The sequence below is a fragment of the Cuculus canorus genome, chromosome 9, assembly GCF_017976375.1.
Source record: "Cuculus canorus isolate bCucCan1 chromosome 9, bCucCan1.pri, whole genome shotgun sequence".
In the NCBI taxonomy this organism is placed as follows: domain Eukaryota; kingdom Metazoa; phylum Chordata; class Aves; order Cuculiformes; family Cuculidae; genus Cuculus; species Cuculus canorus.
Genome location: NC_071409.1, coordinates 12,976,258 through 12,996,384, shown reverse-complemented (window position 1 = coordinate 12,996,384; position 20,127 = coordinate 12,976,258). Strand labels below are relative to the sequence as shown.

Genomic DNA, 20,127 nt, shown 5'->3' with positions numbered 1-20,127 from the left:
TTTCACACAAGGTTTTCAAAGCAGTTTAAACATACACATTAGTGGGGCCTCTCAGTGTGGCTGCAAGGCAGGTACTGTTTGCAAACTGTTATTGCTACTGGAGCCATTTTTTGATTAAAATTAAAAAAAAAAAAAAGAGAGAAAATTAATGACTTGTCCCATGGTTCTGGGTCAGGATGAGCAACGCCAGGACTGCCCATCAGCCACCCAGACTATCAATGCTGTCTGCATGCTGCAAGTGAACTCAGTAGCACAATGACAAAAGAAGGAAAAGGGCTCTCACATCCCCTTTCAGCTGCTGAGCTGCCCCTTATACCTCTGTGATCAAACTTATTCTCTGACATCACGTTTGCCCAGCAGAGTTGGGTATTTGTGCTGGCAATCCCACAGTGCCCCTGATATTCCATACACAAAGCTCTGCCTCAACTGAAGTGTTGTCTTCATACTGACCTCTCTGGTCCCAAACTGGAGCTGGAGAGCTCCACGAGCATTTCCTTCCGGACAGCTGCAATTACTAAGCTCATCTCACCTGCATCCATCCTCAGTACCCCCCTGGGGTGGGCCAGATGCTTAACCACAGGGGCTGAGCCCAAGTGAAGCCTATTGCAGCATCACCACAGCATGCTGCCTTTCCTCAGCTCCCTGCCTCTCCTCATGGCCTTTAGGCAAAAACGTTCAGCTGCTAACAAGGCCCACAGAGTAATGAATATAAATCAGGCTACAGAAGTAAACAATATTTGCAGCTAAAAATTAAGAAAAGCATGTACCTAGCAAGCAAACAGGGCAGGAATTGTAAATTCATCTTCCAGTCTAGTGCATGATACAAGTACTGGCATGGGGCATGGCTGGAGGCTGCTCACATTGTGCTTTTCAGGCAGAGCTGTCAAAGCCTCCATATGAGACGGGCTGTGCCAACAGTTCATGCCAGAAAATCTGTAGTAGCATAGGACAAGCGTTATTCTCAGTATTTAGATACACCTACAGTATCAGTGTATGCAGTAATTATATGGCATCACATACAAGATAGTGCCTGGATATTCTCCTAGACAAGAGGCTTGTGCACATATACTGAGCTACAGCCATCACTTGGCAGTGGCTGCAAACCTGTGTGCACTGCAACACACAGGTGTGTGTGCACACACACACATGCACATGCATGGGGATTTAAGGACATCATGACATGTTGTGCAACACAGGCTCTTGGATTGCAGTTTGTTACCCCTTGTACCAAAGAAGCGCAAGTGTGACTCACACGCGGAGATGTTAGTCATGTACCAGGAAGGGTGGGTGTTTGCAAATGGACTTTTGCAAGTGCCCAGATCTTCCCAAATTTAAGCAAATTTCTGTGGTTCACGACTAGCAGCACTCAGTGACAGGTCTGCTTCGGGTCCCTGTGACTCTGTGTGTGTAAATAAACACTGGCCCTGTCACCTGCATCAAGGTAAGTTAGCAGCAATGTGACAGTTGGCATGCCCAGATGCTTGGGAGGTCTGCTGGTGCACACAGCACAAGGCAGTTTTGAAGGATGAGCAATTCGGCTAGAATAAGAGTCCCCTCCCTGCTTTGCCTTGCTTCTCCCACCCACCCACACCCACACACCAAGCCAAATACAGCCCTTAATGTCTGGAAACCAAGCTAATGCTTTGGAGCTTCAATCAGATAATCAGCTCCTATGTCCCAGATTCTAATCAACACATCCATATTCATGCCTTAATTGGAAAGTGTCGTTTGCTTGATCTGCTGAAGAGCCACAGGCATAAATGGAAGGAGGTGAGTGGGAGTGGAGCTGTGTCCATGTTTGGTTCTTGCAGCTTTCAATTCTCTGCTTTCCTGCTAAGCAGCACTGCCTGCTGTTCTAATGCAGAAGGGAACAATTTTGCACAAAGAAACAATTCACAAATCAGGCAGAAAGGAGACTGGAGGTACAAGTAAAAGGGAATTCAGTGGCAGGGAGCGTCCTTCCTGAAGGCAAAGGCACGGAGCAGACTGCCTGTCATCTAGGAACAGCTCCATCTCTTGCCTACGCACTGGAACAGGATCCCAGCCCCATTCCTGCTTCCCAGGCATGGCACTGGCACATCACCCACATGGTGAAACCAAAATCACCCTGTGCATCTTCCCTGGACATCAGGGACTGTCTGAGTTTGGGAAGCACACACCATTCTATGTCCTGATCCTAACATCTCTCACTTGGCACAGCTGCAATCTGAGCAGGTTCAGGGGATGCAACAAACTCAGTTTCCTTTTACTAAGAGACCTTATATATATGCCAGCCAGCTTCACTTCTGGCTCTCCCTGCCCCACATCCTAGCAAGCTAGGAGGAACCAAATTTTTCCCAAGTTGTCATTTAGCAGGTAGGCAGGTGGTTAGTGCTGCAGGATCATCACGCACACTGATGTCAGCCTGGACCGGTGTCTGGGCAGGGCTGGGCACATGTCCTCTGGCAGGCAGCCCAGGAGATGGGCTCTTTCCCTTGGTCAGTGCCACAGCTTGGGGTGTCGGTATCTGCAGTAGCTGCATTAGCTAATGCTTCAGTGGAGAGAATTAATTGTCTGAGCAGCAACTAGGGGCAGGAGGGAGCAAGTGATTATGCACCCTCGTTTTCTGCCTCTAATTACTGTGTTCTAAGCCTGGTCCCAGCTGATGCATTTCAGAGGCATTTGAGCTCACCATCTATCTGGCAGCTAAACATGCAGGATGCTGCCAGATGGAATCACAGTTTGTTCAGGTAAGAAACACAACACAGGATGACAAAAAGCCAAACAAAAGCATGGTTAAAATACATTTCATTTGCTATCTAATCTAACAAGATGATTAGAGGTTTGATGGATGAATAAGTGAGTTAGTGTAGGATTGAAAACATACCAAAGCCTGCCCTCTTGAAAAGACAGACCCAAAAGAGGAGCTATATTAACAAAGATTAAGGGTAAGGGATTTGATTATTTTTTTTTAAAAAAAAAACCTTTTTAGGATGTTTTGTGGATTAAGGTGACACCTTTGAAGCATTTCCACTAGGCCTACCACATCTTCCTACTCACAAGTGTCTTGTACTTATATGCAACATCTGAGGACTTCGCTTTAACAAAACTGGGATGTTGAATCCCTGAGAAAACACACTGGGAAAGATCTGGCTGTTGTTCCCTGCATATGTGTATTCATCAGTGGTAGTAAATCAATCAGACTAGTCATTAACAGGTCACCTTCAAATCTGAGATGTGTTTACTTCATAAGAGCTGAAGCACCACGAATTTGGAGTTAGGGGCAGGGCTCTGCCAGATGAAGAAAGAGTTGTCTTCTGCTTTCTGTGGACAGATCTGGAATGCCAAATGCATTCTAGCTTGGGCCAAGTAAGAGATAAAACATAGCTCTTGTGGCAGAGCAATCTGGAAATGATGTCTTTGAAGAGAAGGAAATAACGGGGCACATCCACAATAAGCATCTGATAACATTCTCACTTAGGTGACTAAGAAAGTCTTCAATTGTTTGAGATGAGTTTGAACATTTAAAAGAACAAGAGATGCCATGGACAGTAGTGTTTGTCCAGCACTGACCACTACAGACACTTAAAGGGACTGAAATTGCTTTAAAAGATTGATTGGTGTCAAAGTAACAATTTTCTCAAGCTAATTTCTTGTGCAGTCTAGTTCAATCTATACCTCTGCATTTTAAGGGCTCATTTAGCTCAAGCGATCAGTGATCAGAAATAGAAATATCAAAAATGAAATCTGTTGCGTATATGTTTTTAATCAAAACTGGTAAGACACAGTACACTAGCTGCTGCCTGCCAGGCTCTTTGCCTTGGCTTTGCCTGTGCACAGATGGGAAAGGAACTTAACATTTTCCCTGTTATTACTTAGTAAGTTTTTCGTGCTTTTGTATTGGTTAAGCTTAATGCTATTTCCAAAACCAAACAAATCCTATCAACACTAAATCCTGACAATCTAGAGGAGTCAAAACATTCTATGGGATTAGCACAACATAAAGCTGCAGCTGCTAAAAGCCATAGATACCACATATACACACACACCACTGTATATAATATATGCACACGTAGGTATATGTTGTCCTTAGAAATTATCTGGGAGGCTAATTCATACTTATTTATTAGTTTACTGCCTATTTGCAACTCTGAGGAGAGGACTTATGAGTTCAGAAAACAGCATGAAGCAATGGTAGTCAAATGAGCTCCGGGAACTATCTGGGCTTTTTTGTGTTGCCTTTCCCTGAGAACGCTCTCTTCACTAAGCTGCTGCATATTTTTCCTGCACTCGACAAACAACTGGGAAGTTTCACCTGTTATAATTGCTACTGAAGTGGTGGGTGAAGTGATTCCTAGAAATGCATGTAACACCTCTCCTTTCCAGGGGACCAGATTCCTCCTTGCATCCATTACAGTGTCAGCCATCATGTGGCAGGGCTAATGCTGGTGGTGGTACTGGAGAAAAAGGAAACCCGGGTGCACTACTGCAGATGGAAGCCGCAAAGTACTTGCCTGAACAAGCAACAAAGCCCACACGCCAAAGCACGGCACAGCATTTAGCAGAAAGGACATGCAAATAGAGCAGGGGAGTACTTTGAATACTTCCTTAGAGTCATGACAAAGAGAAAGCAGCTGTTAAAACAGGGAAGAAAATGCCCTTTTTCTATAACATCTCTGCTCGCAAGCTCTGCTCACAGAGACTTTGATAGATGCAGCACAGAGAAGTCACATGGAGCCGAGCACATTTTATTCAAACCCTCCCCACAAGTCTCTGCTACCTACAATGAATCTTAGGCTTGGGAACAGAGTCCTCCGTCTGGAGTCACAGTCCCAGACAGCTGAATGCTTTGGGAAGCTGACACGTGCCTTGCCTTGGGAGACTGCCAACTCTTTGATGCAGCAGCGCTCACAGAGGCTGACTGCAAAGCATGTGGAGGAGGAAAGGGGTGGAGGAGCCCTTAATTTGGCTGCCAACTTCCAAAGCCCTCACTCGCTCCGGAGGTTATGTGACAGCTGTGATTGAAGCAAGTGTGGGAGGATGCAACTGCAGGAAAGGGAAGCTCTCGCGCAGGGCTGGGTTTTTTCAAAATGAAAGCCAGAGCGGCGTTTGCTGCAATGTGAACTCCGATGTGGGTCAGGTACCTCTATTAAGGCAAGGTTTTCCATGAGGAGAATGCCCTAGTTTAATGCATGCAGAAGACAACTATTGAGCCATTCAGCAGATACTACACACACTACATTAAAAAAAAAAAAAAAAAAAAAAAGCCTAGATTCAAAGGAACGCACTGATCAGTGCCAACACCCACCCAAGTAGCAAAAAAATACCAGAAGGAGCTGGTAACCCAACTGTGAAAGCTAGTGCTTGCAAAAGACTCTAGTCCTCAAGGCAGGAGAGGAGGAGACAGAAAAGAAACTGGTGATTGACCCCATGCCTGAAGCAAGCCCTGTTCAGGCGTCCAGCTGCAGAAAAGCTGCTGAAAACAAGTACAGGACAAGAGGCTATAGGCAGTTCCCTGTTCTTCTAACATTTCCATCAGTTGTGCAAAGGCCACAGATATTCTGGGAATGTAGAGAACCTGCCTTCTTGAACCAACCTTTCAGTCACACATGAACACTCATCTACCTCTGCACCTTAGCTGCAAAGCCATTAGAACAGCTACTGGTGTCTGGACTTAGCTGTGACGTCCACTACTTGTGGGTGGTACCTGTCAGGAAAGGATCAGCTCATTCCATCTCTCCACATGTCCAGCCCTGACACCACGGAATTAGTGAGAAGGGCTGTGGAGCCATACAGCCAGGGCCCAGCCAACAAAAAGCACAATGCTCTGGCGCGAGCCTGTGGCGCACTTCAGGAGAGTACAGGCAGCATCGGGAGGGCAAAACAACTCCACGACTTTCACTGAAGCCTCATGCACATGATTCTCTATCCCTCAGTGACTAACTTGGATATTTTTACATATGAGCAAAACCAGATTTAAGTCATCTTAGGGTAGATACACAAAATACAACACATCCACAGCTGCGCTGGTAGATGCATTCCTTTTCTGTCACTATAAACAGTGTTAAATTCTAAAATCAGGGGAGATAAATCCTATCTCTGCTTAGTCAACACGGAACTGAAAACTCACCGAATGATGTTGGGAAAATCCTCACAGAAAACGCAACATTTTATGGTCACTGCTGGATTGGATTCCTTTTGATCCCCTGGCCACTTGAGAGCTGCTTTCCTTTCCTAATGACTTCTCATATTTCTGGGCTTTGAAATTCATCCTTCAGCACCCTAAAGCTGAGAAACCCCTTTGGGAGGATATGCAATTTATCATATTGGAAGGAAAGCAGATGAAATGCTAACAGTGCAGCCCAGCACCTTTCTGAAATGTTACAAATATTGTCCTTGCTTTCTGGTCTTGCAGCTCAACAGCCCCGCCCTGGAAGCCCCACATCTGCAGTTGCCAACTCCCACTCCTCATATCCCCCCAGTGATGAAGGATGCAAGCGGATTCCATACCTTCAATGGGTTTGGGTACAAAATGTGATGAGGGTTTGGTTTTTTTCACTCGGTTTCCCTTCATAATTTGACCTTCTTTATTGAGTCCCAGGAACCACGCTCGGCCAGATTCTTGCTGCCGGTACAGCGTGGAAGAATAAATAACGTAGTAGTTTTCAAAGACAGATTCCTTAAATTTGCACTCTGGTGTGAAAACATCCTGCAGTGAAACAGAGAGGAGAAAAAGCAATGGAAGTAATTAATCACTGATGTCCTAAATTAGGCATCACTGAGTGATACACAAGGGTCATGCATTGCAGTCAATTTAACAATAGAAAACAACAGGCATCAGCAACACCAGCCCCCAGTGAAAACACACATCTAGAAAACTCACTGAAAGGGAAGGCTCCGCTCCCCTGGCACAGCTGTGGTTCGCAAAACAGCCTACAGTGAATGGGCTTGGAAAATGTGTTGGAAAAGTCAGGAATTCACTAGGGCTTAGGCTAAAACACTAAGCAGAGAGCAGAGAAGCAAAGAGACAGCCTAGCTGCTCATCTGCTGCTCCCAATGCCTTTCCCAGCTTTGCTTTCCCCTTCCCTGTGATGGGCAATAAATATGCAATGGTCATTGTCTAAAACATTAAGGCTTCTTAAGATTCTTGTGGGCAAAAGGCAGTTTATGAGGGGCATTTAAGTGGATTCAGAGAAATAGGAGTACAGAAGTAAGTAAAACATTTATTTATGTTCAAAATAGACAGGAGGAAATGTTGGTACAAAGCTTGGAAATCTTTCAATATAAAAAAGATGTGAGTTTGAAGATCTCTGACACAAGTATTTCTTCAGATACTGAGAACTGGTCCCACACCTGCCCAGGAACAGAGGAGATGTAGGTCTGTCTGAGACATCCCCTGAGCCTGTGCCAGCTGTAGAGGCAGCTCTGCCTTTGCCACTTACCTTGGGTGTGCATAAAGTCTCAACGAGGATACTACACTCAGCTATGGACCAAAACTTGTTGTATCCCTGTAACTTTTCAAGATTTTTCAAGAACAGGGAAATATTAAACCTCTTTTAAAAGAGCTGGCTGTACAGGGGAATCTGTGACACTGGTCTTCCGAACATTTACTGAGTCAAGTGTGGTCGGTGGTGGTCTGTTTTTTCCCCCAGACTTGGACGTTGAGCAAAAAGTTCATCCTCACCAAACAGATTCTCTCAATGGGTTTATTAAAACTATGATCTGCTTGCAGAAAGACCTCAAGCCACAATTAATATGAATTTTCTGAAGAAAAATTCTTTTTTAAAAAAAAATACATCCCTTTTTCTAGGACTCAGACAAGGTATCTCAGAGCCTCATGAGTGAAGGCAGGTGCTGCTAGAGGAAAGCAATGCTCTCTTCCCAAGCCTTTGCAACTCAGAATTATTTGGCAGCTTCTCCATCCTTGCTAACGGAAACCCTATGACCAACACCTGAGCAAAGCATCTGGAGCAACACCACCTATTCACTGCAGACCTCATTTAAGAGTGAACACTTTGAATGTTCAGCAGCACTCAGGTATGTATTCCCAAGTGCTTTTGGCATTATATAAAATGTTGCTGATCTCACAATAAATCCAGCATGCAACGGACCTACAGAGCCAGGCAGGCTTGAAGCTACAGAAGATAAAGTGCAGCAGAAGATAAGTGTGAAGTTTATATCAATCATTAGCACCACACAGAAAAGACCACCCTCAGCCCAACAGGCCATTTTGCCCTACCTAAAGAGTCTTCCTTGCTTGACAAATAAATATTTTAGCAAGAGAGTGAAAAAAGTTAAGGGAGATCTAGAGGACTTAAGAGCACTATAAAACAGTGTTTGAAGTAGTTTCCCAAAAGATTAGTGTTTAAGTGCTCCTGAAACCTGCTCTTTATCTCCAGGCTTTGTCTTGCCTTGGAAAAGGCAGCTCAGGAGGGAACTCGGAAGTTTGCAGCTGCTGCCCGAGACTGACCCGCTGGCTCAGGCCTTGGCATCAGGCCCTGCCAGGCAGCAAACTCTGTGATGGAGAGCAGCTCTAAAAGCAAACCAGACAAATCAGCCCCCCTTCCCCTGCCTGGGTTACCACATTAATGCAATCTTATCAACAAAATTCCCTTTAAGGGGACTGGAAAGTTGATAGGCTGTGAAGAATAGCTACCAACTTGACCAAAACATGGAATTTCCTGTGCACAAGATATCTAGATTCTCAATGTGTATTTTAATTTCAGCATGGAACAAAGACTATTTTTATTTTCAACAAAGAAAAACTATAAAAGGCAATCAATTTTGAAATTGTTGCTGCAGGGAAAAAACCCTAGATTTTATTTAAAATTACTGAAAATCAAGCTTTCAGATAAATATCTATTTTTATATTACCACAGTATGTTTTATGACATGCCACAGAAGTTCATAAAAGCAGATGCCATATTGTATATCCACTTGTACCAATAAAGCAGCAAAACTGCAATATTATTTTAATGCAAATGTATTTAAAGACATCAACCTAATAAAGTTTTAAGAAAAATAAAGAAAAAATAGCAATTTTCTGTAAATGCTTAAGCTCCCCCACAAGCAAACAAAATTGTCCCATTATTTTTTCGAGTTGGCTGGCTGATTCTTCATCCCCACAATTCCATTGAAATAGCACTTCAGGACACTAACTGTGGCAACACCAACATGAAACATCCCAGACTGTCCATCCGGCACTTTAGAAAACCCACAGATTTGACAGCTAAATTCTAGTTAAATAATGCCATTTTTATTCATTATTATTCTCCTCCTTCTGATGTGTATCACCTCTTCAGCAACAGCTAGTGTCCCCCTGTACCATGTAAGAATAAACACACACCCGGACACAATTCCTCCTACCACCAAACTGACACATCACAGGGTCTTCACAGGTTCGAGCACCAGAAATCTTTGGCGTGGGCACTACCACATGCAGATGTGATGCAAAAAGTAAATGGAGAAGGAGAAAACAACTGACCAGAAAGGAGATGGAACAGATAAGTAGGACACAGGCCACTGTCCAAATCACTAACTGGGGACATCTGGAGCTATTTAATGCGCAAACCCTTATGTTTTTCGCCGTTGATATCTTTTTGGTGACCAACATCAAGCCTTCAGGTACATGGTGTTAGTTTCTGCACGCGCATCTTGCTGATGGCTTTGGGGCTACCAATAACAAAAGGCTCTTGGGATATTAACGGCAGAACCTCTCTACAAGCTTTACTGTCAAAATTAATTGCAGCAATTATTTTGAATCAGGTGGGAACTGCTGTTTCAGTTGTCTTGGACTGGGAAGAAAGACTGAAGTGCAGGTTAGCTTAACAGGCCTCACACTAGTAAAACAGTTCTTAGTGGCCACTGCTGCATAGACTGAAATCTGAGATGAATTCAACATTGATGAAATGTACTTGAAGGGCATACCTGGAGTCCAATACTTTCTCTTCATCCCACAGATACAGAGTGGGTAAAACCTGCAAAGAGATTGTCAGGCTGTGCCCCCCACGTACTTGTGACAGGATGTAAGGCCATGCTCCTCCGGAGATAATGGTACGGTAACTCCTGGGGTCAAAAGCACCCACACTCTCTCACATCCTGCAGGAATCTTTGAAATAGTCTTATAACAAACCCCTCTCAATTATTTTCCCATCTCTCTCCTTGATAGAAATAGCATCACTGGGTAAAAGACAGTGAGAGGACAGATGGCTTAATCTTTTAATCACAGGCCTTTTTTCAGTCTTTAAACAAAGAAATAAATCATGACCATTTTCTGTACAAACATCATAGAGTTCTCAATCCTCTGTCAGTGCCATCATGAACTCAGCTCACTCAGAAAACTTACCAGTTATCTACATGAAAGAACACACTTGTGATTTGGAGAAAAAAAAGGAAAATTGTCTGGTTTTATCTTTATGTGAAATATGTGCCTTTGACTAAATTATTTTTGCATGCAAAGTAAATAAATACATTTATTTATCTACAATTAGAGATTTAGAGTCTAAGGCATTTTGATAAATGTCTATAGATATTACTGAAAGCAATTTGAAAAAGCAGACCTTCTTAATTGTTAAACTAAAAAAACTGCATGAAATATTTGTAAAAGAAATGTTAGTAATTTACATGCATAATGATTAGTATCTGCCTGCAACTTATTTTCTGTATCTCAACCCAACCCCTTGAACCAAAAGCAATTCCAGTAAGAAGAGTAATTAGATTTGCTTTGAAAAAAACAAACACAGGTCTGGTTTGTGCTAACTCCAGTTTTACTGGAAATCGCACAGTCTAGAAAAATGGTAGCTATCACAAAGAAAATGAGAGACAAATAACAGCCAAAATGAGAGACAAATGATAGCAAATAACACTTGGAATCAAAGGAGGGAGTAAAGGGACGCAACTGCCATCTGGGCACAGGGGAGGGGGATTCAGTGTGTCACACCTGCTCAGGGAGGGTACAAGGTACCATGGATTGCCCCAAAAGCTATTTCTTGTTTAGAAAAACACGATGTTTCATTTATGCCTAATCCCAGTGGTGTCTCCTGCTATATGTAGATGGAAATGTGGACGGGACCTCCAGGCACAAGCTAATCTCCATATTGCTTTGGTCAGTCTGGTCCTTCAGGAAGGTGTTGGGAATGTCTGGCCCCTCTGTCCCCGCCCCTTGAAGCACAGGCATCCTCAGCCGGAAGGATGCAAGGAAAGGGCCCAACCATAAGCAACAGCATGGTTCTCCTCGATGCAATCACAGGAATGAGCAATTCGCTCCCTTCATTGTTTAGACTAAGCTCTGATGGGCAGGCACAGGAGCCCCTGATGTCACCAGATCACAGCAGAAATGGTGACAGATGTCCACGTGCAATGCTCAGAGACAGAAGGGTTCCAGAGGGAAGGCCATCACTAGGTCTTGTATTCATACCCAGCAGCTCAACTCAACATCCCCCTGGACTGAGCCACTTGTTTGCATTACATGCCACTTCTCTGCAAACATTCTCAAAATTGCCAGATAAATAAAGATATCCTTTTCTTTTCCTTTTTTTTTTTCTCAAGATCTCCTTTTATTATAACCCAAAGGAGATTAGCAAATATACACATCCACACGCAAACTTAATGACTTAATAAATTTTGTCACTGCAACTAGGAGCAATAAAAGAAAAAGCTCGTTCTGCAAGTAGTTTGTGCCACAATTTAGCAAAAGGATGTTAATTATGAATGCTGAAAATACCTAACTAACATACTCCCAGAGTAACAGTTTTCCTTCGTTTACAGCACTTGCGCGTTTCTCTTTTATGTTCTGCACAATTACTGAGACAGATCTTCAGATGGGATAAAAACACTAAACTGTACCGAAGTCTATGGCATGGCAAGGCTTCCCTCCCAGAGAATCTTGCTCAGGATACTTACTGATGTTGGTATTGATACTTAGAGCTCATCAAGTAATTTAAAATATATTAAGTAGGAATCATAAATATCATTGCAGCCATCAGCAGAGGCATTTTTTTCATTGTGGCTGCAGAAGCAGACCATGGAATGACTGGATCATGTTCACTGTGTCTGTGGATGCGCTGCTTCATCCCAGGGGAAAGGATGGCACTGCAGAAGAGCATCTGCTTTATGGTGCTGTTTACCATTCTACATTCCCTACTGACCTCAGCCAGAGCAGGGTTTAATCAACGGCCCTCTGATGCCAACAGCACTGAGAAGTTCAACACTGGTCATCAACACGTACAGACTTGTGCAGATAAACAAAGACACTGGATTCTTGAAGACATCTGGGCTCCCAAAAGAGATGCAAATACCCAACTCCTATATAAACCTGTGGAAGTTCAGACACTAAACATGTCATAGAATAGCAATGAAGCCTTGCCTACAGCCTGATCGGGTTCAATGTCCTCCTGCCTCAGTGTAGCTTCTCCATAACCTGGGTTTGCATATGCCTGGAAATGCTTTAAAATAATCACAGCTGAGCTCTATCTTGGCACGTGATCAAGGACCGCAAATGTGCATCCAAACTTTACATCCCATCACATCTTTGTCCAGATGGCAGGTGATATTCTACTGTTCACACTCCACTTTTCCTCCCCCTTCTAGCTCCATAAGAGATTGGTGACAAGTCTTTTTGGTGGCCTTTTAGAAGCAGAAGAGAGCAGATACATTTTAAAATAACAAGCTGCTACATGGGAGCGTACAGCCCGGCTGCAGAGTGGAGATTCATTTGATGAGACAATACTGTATCTGCAATTATTCTGACTCCTCCTGGACCACCCATGGGTTGGAGGAAACACATTTTCAAATAAATCACCATCCATGCAGGTCTGTTTCCCAGTGCTGGGAGCTGAGACACAGCATGAGCAAGCAATCTAACTTACTGCCTCTGAAAAATATAACCAGAAGGCCATCTGCCCTCACTTGTGTGGGAACTATCTGTGCTCAAGATACATATTGGCTCAGTTGGCTTTCTTTTCAAATACCCAAGCAAGAGGTGGAATACAGGTCTGACACAGTATTCCTGGACATGCAAAAACCCCAAGTGCTGAACAAGCCTCTGTAATTAAGCTGGAGATCATTATACAAAAGCTGCCCTAAAGCACCTTTCTGTGTTCAAGGACTGATTAAATTATCCATGTGACCAGAGAGGAAGTTTGTGAATGCTGGAGACAAAGATGCGATTGCAGCATGGATGTGCCCAAGGTAACCCTGCAGCATCAAGGACATCTGCCCAGACACACAGCAGAGTATCGATAAAACCAGTGGCAGATTCTCCGAGACACTCTGAGCTCCGTTCTGCCCTGGCTAACTCGTTACCTAGATCAAAACAAGCTCATATTGATCCACATGAGCTATTATCTCACATTTGGCTACAAAGCAGATGAACCCAGTGAGTTTAGGGGGTCCAAATTCAGACCTGTCAGTATTGTGTTCTTCTGCTTTCATCTCTTGGCCTGTCCAGTGCAGGCACATTTTTACCAATCACTTCATAAAGATAAAAATGTCCAAATTCACTGCACTGGCCTTCAGCGAGCTGCTCATGCACTCCTCATATGAACAGAGCTTTCAACTTAATGAATGATGACAAGAACATACCTTGGGACAGCTTTCCTATCTCTCTGGTGAGCCAGGGTAGCTGAGTGAGAGAACAGGCTCTGGAAGTAAGATCCAGGTACCAATGACTGTGCAGTTGTGTGTACAGTGTTACCTGTGGAAGGCTGCAACTCCCCAATGGGGAAACAGAGCAAGTGATGTATTTTGTCTTTTGCTTTAGGTTTTCTTAATGATGGAGCCCAACTCTGAATTCATGGTTGGATGGAATAAATTTTCATCCCTTCTTTTTAAAATATGAGGTTTATTCGGATTTTAATTGACTGATTATTGCTTTAATTTGGGAACTTACTTCAAGTTGGAATTGTAAAGCCTTTTAAAATTTGGAGCTGTTATGAACTGGAGTAGTGATGGCAGCATAGCTCATTCACATGGCACTTGGCCCATGGAGTTCAGCATCACTCTTCTAGGAAAGCAACTGCTTCCTATGAAGGGGATTTTCTCACAGGATCATCTCCAGCATTGCATTCCTGGCAGCCTGGGGATCTGGTGAAACCCCAAGATAATTTCTCATCTGGGTATCTCAATCCATCCATTGTCTTATCTACCTTCTGTTTTTCTGACAAAGTGTCTGAAATTGGTAACAATGTTATCAACTTTTCTTAGTCCCAAACAGTATCCAGAATTACATATTTGCATTCAGAGATAATGATTGTGAGACAAGATGAGACAAGATAAAGATATGTTAGTTGCACAAAAGAAAAACAGATTTCCCAAAGTAGCATTGCACTGCCTCATCTGCTAAAGTCTGAAATAACTATGAAGAAAAATAATAATGTAAGAACCCTAAAAACACAGCCAGATGAGGTGCTTTGAACTTGTGATTTCTCTATTGAGCCAGAGAGTTTCTTGGCATCAATGTGAGCAAAGGGCCCAATAAATTGATTTGTGGCCTTTGGTTACTTTTGTGATACTGCTACTTTTAATAACAAATCCAATGTATAAACGTAAATATTATTAAGCATTTATAAACCTGACACTATTTTCTTCTCCTAATCAAAAGAAATCTCTTAGTAGAGAAATAGCAATGAATATCAGATTTATCAAGCTATTATTTGTATTAAAATTATCCTCAAAAGCCTCATTTAATAAAAATGCCCTCACCCTAAAAGGAGTACAGTGAAGACCTCTTACTTTCTACATTTTTGTGCTAAGAACCTGAGCACAGAAAGACCAACCATCTTACTGGGTGTTCTGCAAAACAAGGAGTGTCAGAGCTAGGAGACAAACTTACTTCCCTTGGGTTGCAGTTCAGTTCCTTAGGCAAAATCCCTCTCTTTCTTATATAAATGAAATAATGCAGTTAAAACAATGTCAGGGAGAAGGGGACTGCGAGCGAGTCCTAGTCCTTGTAAGGCACAGTCTCTGGTGGATGGTGTTTTAGCACATAGATAAAACTGTGCTTGTTCTTACCCAATGGTACAGCCCTGCACGGAGTGCAGGTTGGAATAAAGAAAATGGCCTTAACCCAATTTTCTGTGTAATTAATTTTTTGAAGTAATACGTCACATGGGCAAAAGATAAGAGGACTTGTCATGGAGTTCTCCGGGCCTATTACAACCATAAGCTGCTGATGTACTGAGATAGCCTCTTCCTTTGACTCTTAAATTCAAACCACAAGACTTGGTAGAAACACACCAATTCCAACACTCCCTATCTTTCCTAATGCTGGAAAGATCTCTCCTGCATTAAGCCAATTTCAGACCTGTCATGACCAGGCCTGGAAATTCAATTTCTTTGCTGCTAAAACTTCCATCCTGAAAATGAGTGGTGCTAGACTATTAATATTTTGACAGCTTACTGACAGGTTGGCCAATTAACAACAAGCCCTGTGGTCTAAAGCATCAGCTGAGGCTGGGGTGAGCTGGTGTTGGACAGGCAGGTTCTTACAACCAAGATGAAATGTTATGAAGTGAGACAATTTATGTGGCTTTACCCTCCCCCATGTACCAGCTGCTGCGGCGCCTACACAGAGAAAAGGAAAAGCAAGGCATGTTCTTGGGTGGAGGCCAGCTCTGCTGCCCACTGGGAGAGCCAAAGGGAACCCACCGAGACCCGTGCCTCAAAGCCTGGGTTCCAGCAACACTTCTGCTGATAAACAGCAAAAAATGGAATATAATCACAGAATGGTTATAGATGTTATAAATGTTTTAGAATCACAGAATGGTTTGGCTCACAAGGGACCTTAAAGACCATCTAATTCCAACTTAAAATCTTCCAGGATGATCCTGAGCCATCTGCCCCATGTCTGCTTAGGCCTGCTTTACTGCAGCCAAGCAAAACACACACCCAACCCTTCAAACCTCTCTGCTCATAATCCTAACCAGCAATGAAGGTGGGTTTGTGCTAGAACAGAAAACTGTGAAGAGGGGTCGCAGGCACATTTCTATTGGTCCCGAGTATCATTTACCACCAATGGAGTCAGCTTGTAGGTGAACATCCGTGTCACGTAACCGAGGCATTGGATTTTAATTCCTGGGAGCAGGATCCTCTGCTGGTCGTGACTCCTCTAGGCTCTGTGCCCTTGAGCCAGACACTTTGGGCTAGTGTCCCATCTAATATTCTTTAAATTGCTCATTGTGTATGAAGAGCTTGTCTTTGGTTGTATACAAAAATATTCAGCCTGAGGAATGAATGTGCCTCCAGCTTCTCAGAACAATTTGGGGAGAGAAAGAGAGGAGAAAGAAAGTGTTTGGCTTGAAGTGCAGACAGCCTTTGTTCATTTATTTTCTGGGAATTCAGGAAATCAGTCAACTATTCTGCGTCAGAATTCTCATCCACATACTGACCACAGCATCTCTGCATAGCCTGAAAGAGCTGACAAATCTCACAGTGCAAAACAACTTCAGAAGGAAGACTGGGCTTATTTATACCTTGAATGGATTTCCACAATACATATGTGCTAACAACCTGACTTGTTCTTTTTCTGTTAGTTTCCTTTTGATGTGAAATAACCTATGGACACTATACAAACATTTTGAATGAAGCTGAACTATGACACAGCTTAGATCTGACTGTTCTAGTGTATGCAGCCAAGTGACCCATAGTAGCTGACGCTTGCTTCCCAGGAATCAGACAGATGGAAGTTTATCATCAGGGATTTTGCAGTAGTAGCTATAGTGAAATTTTTCACTCTGTTGCACACTTTGCTAGAGAACTCAGATTAGCTTTGGCATCTGATCCTGCCAACTAATGACTGCAACTTCCAATCTAAGATAATATAGTCACCCTAGAGAGAGTAATATAATACACTAACTCTATTTGGCACAATGCACAGTAAAGCAGGAGACCATTTTATTGTGTTACTAGTATACAGAATACTGTGCAACTGCCTTTAAATTATATGACCCAAAATACATCAACAAAACAATGCAGAGTTAAAAATTGCTATTTCCTATTTGTAGCTACTTACTGAGCATGCAGTCTCAGTAAGACCTAGGGCTTACAATCACATCTGTAGACATGTGATTTTGTTTTACAGAAACTGTTCCTACAATGCAGGACTGAACGCGTAGAGTGAAACAGTGGTGGCAAGGGACAGGCACTCACACTGTACACATTTCAAGATGGATTCAGTCTTGTCTAGCTGCCACTTGGTCCCATGATATTCATATCTAGCACTTCAGGGGCAATCCCAGAGGTGCCCTCTTCAGTTTGGCTTTATTCAAAAGGAATCCAGTCTGCAGAGCCCAAGATCACTCAGCGGGGGCAAACTGAAGAGCTGTACGTGAGGGTGACTGGAGGGACTGCTCCAAAAGCGCAGTCTTGATCTGAACTAAAACTCTAATCCCAGGGATGGCTGGGATAGTTGGCTTACTGCAGTGGGCTATAATAAAGTAGGCACACGATGGATGCAAAATGTCACTGACTTACTGGTCACACTGCACACTGGTGATCTTTAAAAGGAGTCAAGGGCCCTGAGGGCACTCTCAACTAAACACATACTGTAAAATAGGGATATGAGCATATTGCAGTAACCTGGGTGGTGGCTGTACACAAGGTCCTCTTCTCCAGCCATATGGAGTTTGCAGTTCTAATTTTTCCTTTCTGATATGAAATACTTCACATCCATACTAGATATAGGAACCAGAAGCCTTCAAAAAGCACTTACCACCAACATCCACAAAGAGAAACAGCCACGTTAGCAGTCACAACAGAAAAGGTCAGTTGTTAAGCCTGCCTCTTTGAATCTCAGTACCTTGCTTGCAGAAAGCCTAGAGTTGACTACATGTCACAGCCAGATCCTTCAGTGGTCTGAAAATACTTTACTTAGCATGATAAATTTAAAAAAAATCACATTCATCTGTTCTAACAAACACGGTAAGAGGGGAAAGGAAACCTCAGTGCTGTCCTGACTGTATCATTTGAAGAAGAAATATGTCATTATTGGTTTCTTCTGTGCTAGTCCTGAACAGAGGAAGGAAAAAAAACAAGAACCAGGAAAAAAAAAACCCACAAAAGAGAAACCATTTGCTCATGGGCATAACAGTCCTTTCTCACTACCCACAATATTTCATAGTTTTCGTATATTTTCATCAATGATAAGTCCTGAATCACTAGTGCAGCAACAAGAGCAGAACTGAATCCTTTAAGAATCACTAAAGCTGGACTACACATTCTGTTCAAGGAATAAACAGTGATCCATTAATGTTTCAATTAGAATGGATATGATCACTTTTATAACAAAGAAAAAGAAGGGGAAGATTAGAAGCCCTCTGGGAACATAACTTCTGGTGCCTGCAGAAAAAGACACAAAGACAACCTGCCCCAAGGTGTCGGATTTAATTCAACCAAAGGTAGAGACTTCACGCAAACAGAATGAACCTGAACAATCACTTCTCCCCCTCTAAGTCTATAATATCGGGGTCAGCAACAGGCACAGCATCCTACTCTGTCCAAATCTGTCACAGAGCGCAACAAACAATGTAGCCATGAATGACTGTCAGTGTATTTCATAACACAAAAGTATTTGGAAGGTGAAAACCCATAAGGCATAAATTCAATCAGGCAAGTGCAAGAATGCTATAAAATCACTGGACTTCATTTACTAGTGTTACACTACTGCATCTTTACTGACACAGCCAAAACATATTAACAGACTGCTAATGCACACAGAAAGACGTGCAATGAGCCTGTGCACTTGCAGGAACACACAGAAAGTAATAGCACCATGGGGATCATTTTACTTAGAACAGTAAATTATAGGAAAATACCGAGAGCTGCGAGACTTCGCATTTCATGGAAAAAAAAAAATTTCAACTGACAAGGATGCTTTAAAAAGTCCACCTTCTAAATTTAACTTTGATATTGAAAAGTCTTGCGTTTTGTTCTTTTGTTTTTGTTTTTTTGTTAGCGTAAACTTGATAAAAAACAAGGCATGATAATCCCAGTGCTACGCATTTTCAAAAGCCATTTTTTAGCTCTAGCCTCTTCAGAGGGCACAGATAACATTTGCATATATACAAAGCCCTTGCAGAGAGAATGTTCCTTAAGGGCAGAGCTGGCTGTAGGGTTTAATACGGTAGGAACTGAGATTCAAAATCAGCAGCATTCATATGAATAGCCATTAAATTATTTATTCATATCAGGCTCTGGAAGCCTGTAGAAAGACTAGGATGTTCTGAAGGCCTCAGCTCTCAAACTTTTTACACAACTTCCTTTCTGGTGTCATTCTGAGGGGTATGTGTTCGTTTCTATGAGTCTTGATGTACACTAAAGCCTTTCGTTCCGTCTTTCCCCAGTTTTATGAATGGGGGGGAAAAAGTTCTGCATACTCAGTAATGTTCATACCCAGGAAGTAGCTGCCATTGGTACAGCATAACCCATGTAGCAGGGCAGAGAGCATGCAGCGTGGAAGAGGCTCCCTGGAAGTACCTGATCCAGTCCTTATTATGGCATAACACCAGTTCTCAACAAAGCTCCATTTATTACCCTCTGATTTCTTTCCCCCACAATGGATACTATCAAGATCTTTCAGAAGACAGCTGCTCTAAGGGTCAAAAATCTTCTGCTTTCCAGTCAAAATCTAGTTCAAAGCCCCCAGCGACACAGATGTCAGGTTCAGTGGTCTCAAGGGACTTGTGTGGAAAAGCTCTGCAAGGAAGATAAGTGGGTTCCTCAAACGAACTGACTGCCTGCACTCCACCAGTCAGTCGACCATGGGGCTGCTCCTGGCCACCTACCAATCACTGGAAAAACAACGCGAGAAGAATCATATCTTGCCTGTGAGATCAGAGGGACAAGCAGCAGGGACACAAAAAAACTGAGCTGCAAAAGATGCCAACAAGGCAGTACTGTGCACTAAGACGTTCTCAGCCTTTTTTCCCCCCGCTTGTGTCCTGAGCCCTACTGCTGACCTTGATCCATTTAATTACCTCCATAACCAACTTACACTGTAGCAGAATGTAATTATGCAATCAAGTAATGAGTTATGGTTTTGCTTTTGGTCTTGTATGCAAAGCCACCTTTGAAGAAGGCGATAAAAGAAGTGATTTTTATAAAAGGACAGCACAGCCCCATGTACCAATTACTGGCCATGATGCAGGGGACAAT

At 42.9% G+C, this 20,127-nt stretch overlaps 1 protein-coding gene across 3 annotated transcripts in view; it reads right to left on the bottom strand.

Moving 5' to 3' along the window:
- FGF12 (fibroblast growth factor 12) overlaps positions 1–20,127 on the bottom strand; it is a 222,932-nt gene that overhangs the window by 2,124 nt on the left and 200,681 nt on the right. For all 3 annotated transcript variants that reach the window (XM_054074590.1, XM_054074591.1, XM_054074589.1), the window contains one exon: positions 6,490–6,688. In XM_054074590.1, the coding sequence (XP_053930565.1) occupies positions 6,490–6,688 (199 nt within the window). The remainder of the gene's footprint in view (positions 1–6,489; positions 6,689–20,127) is intronic.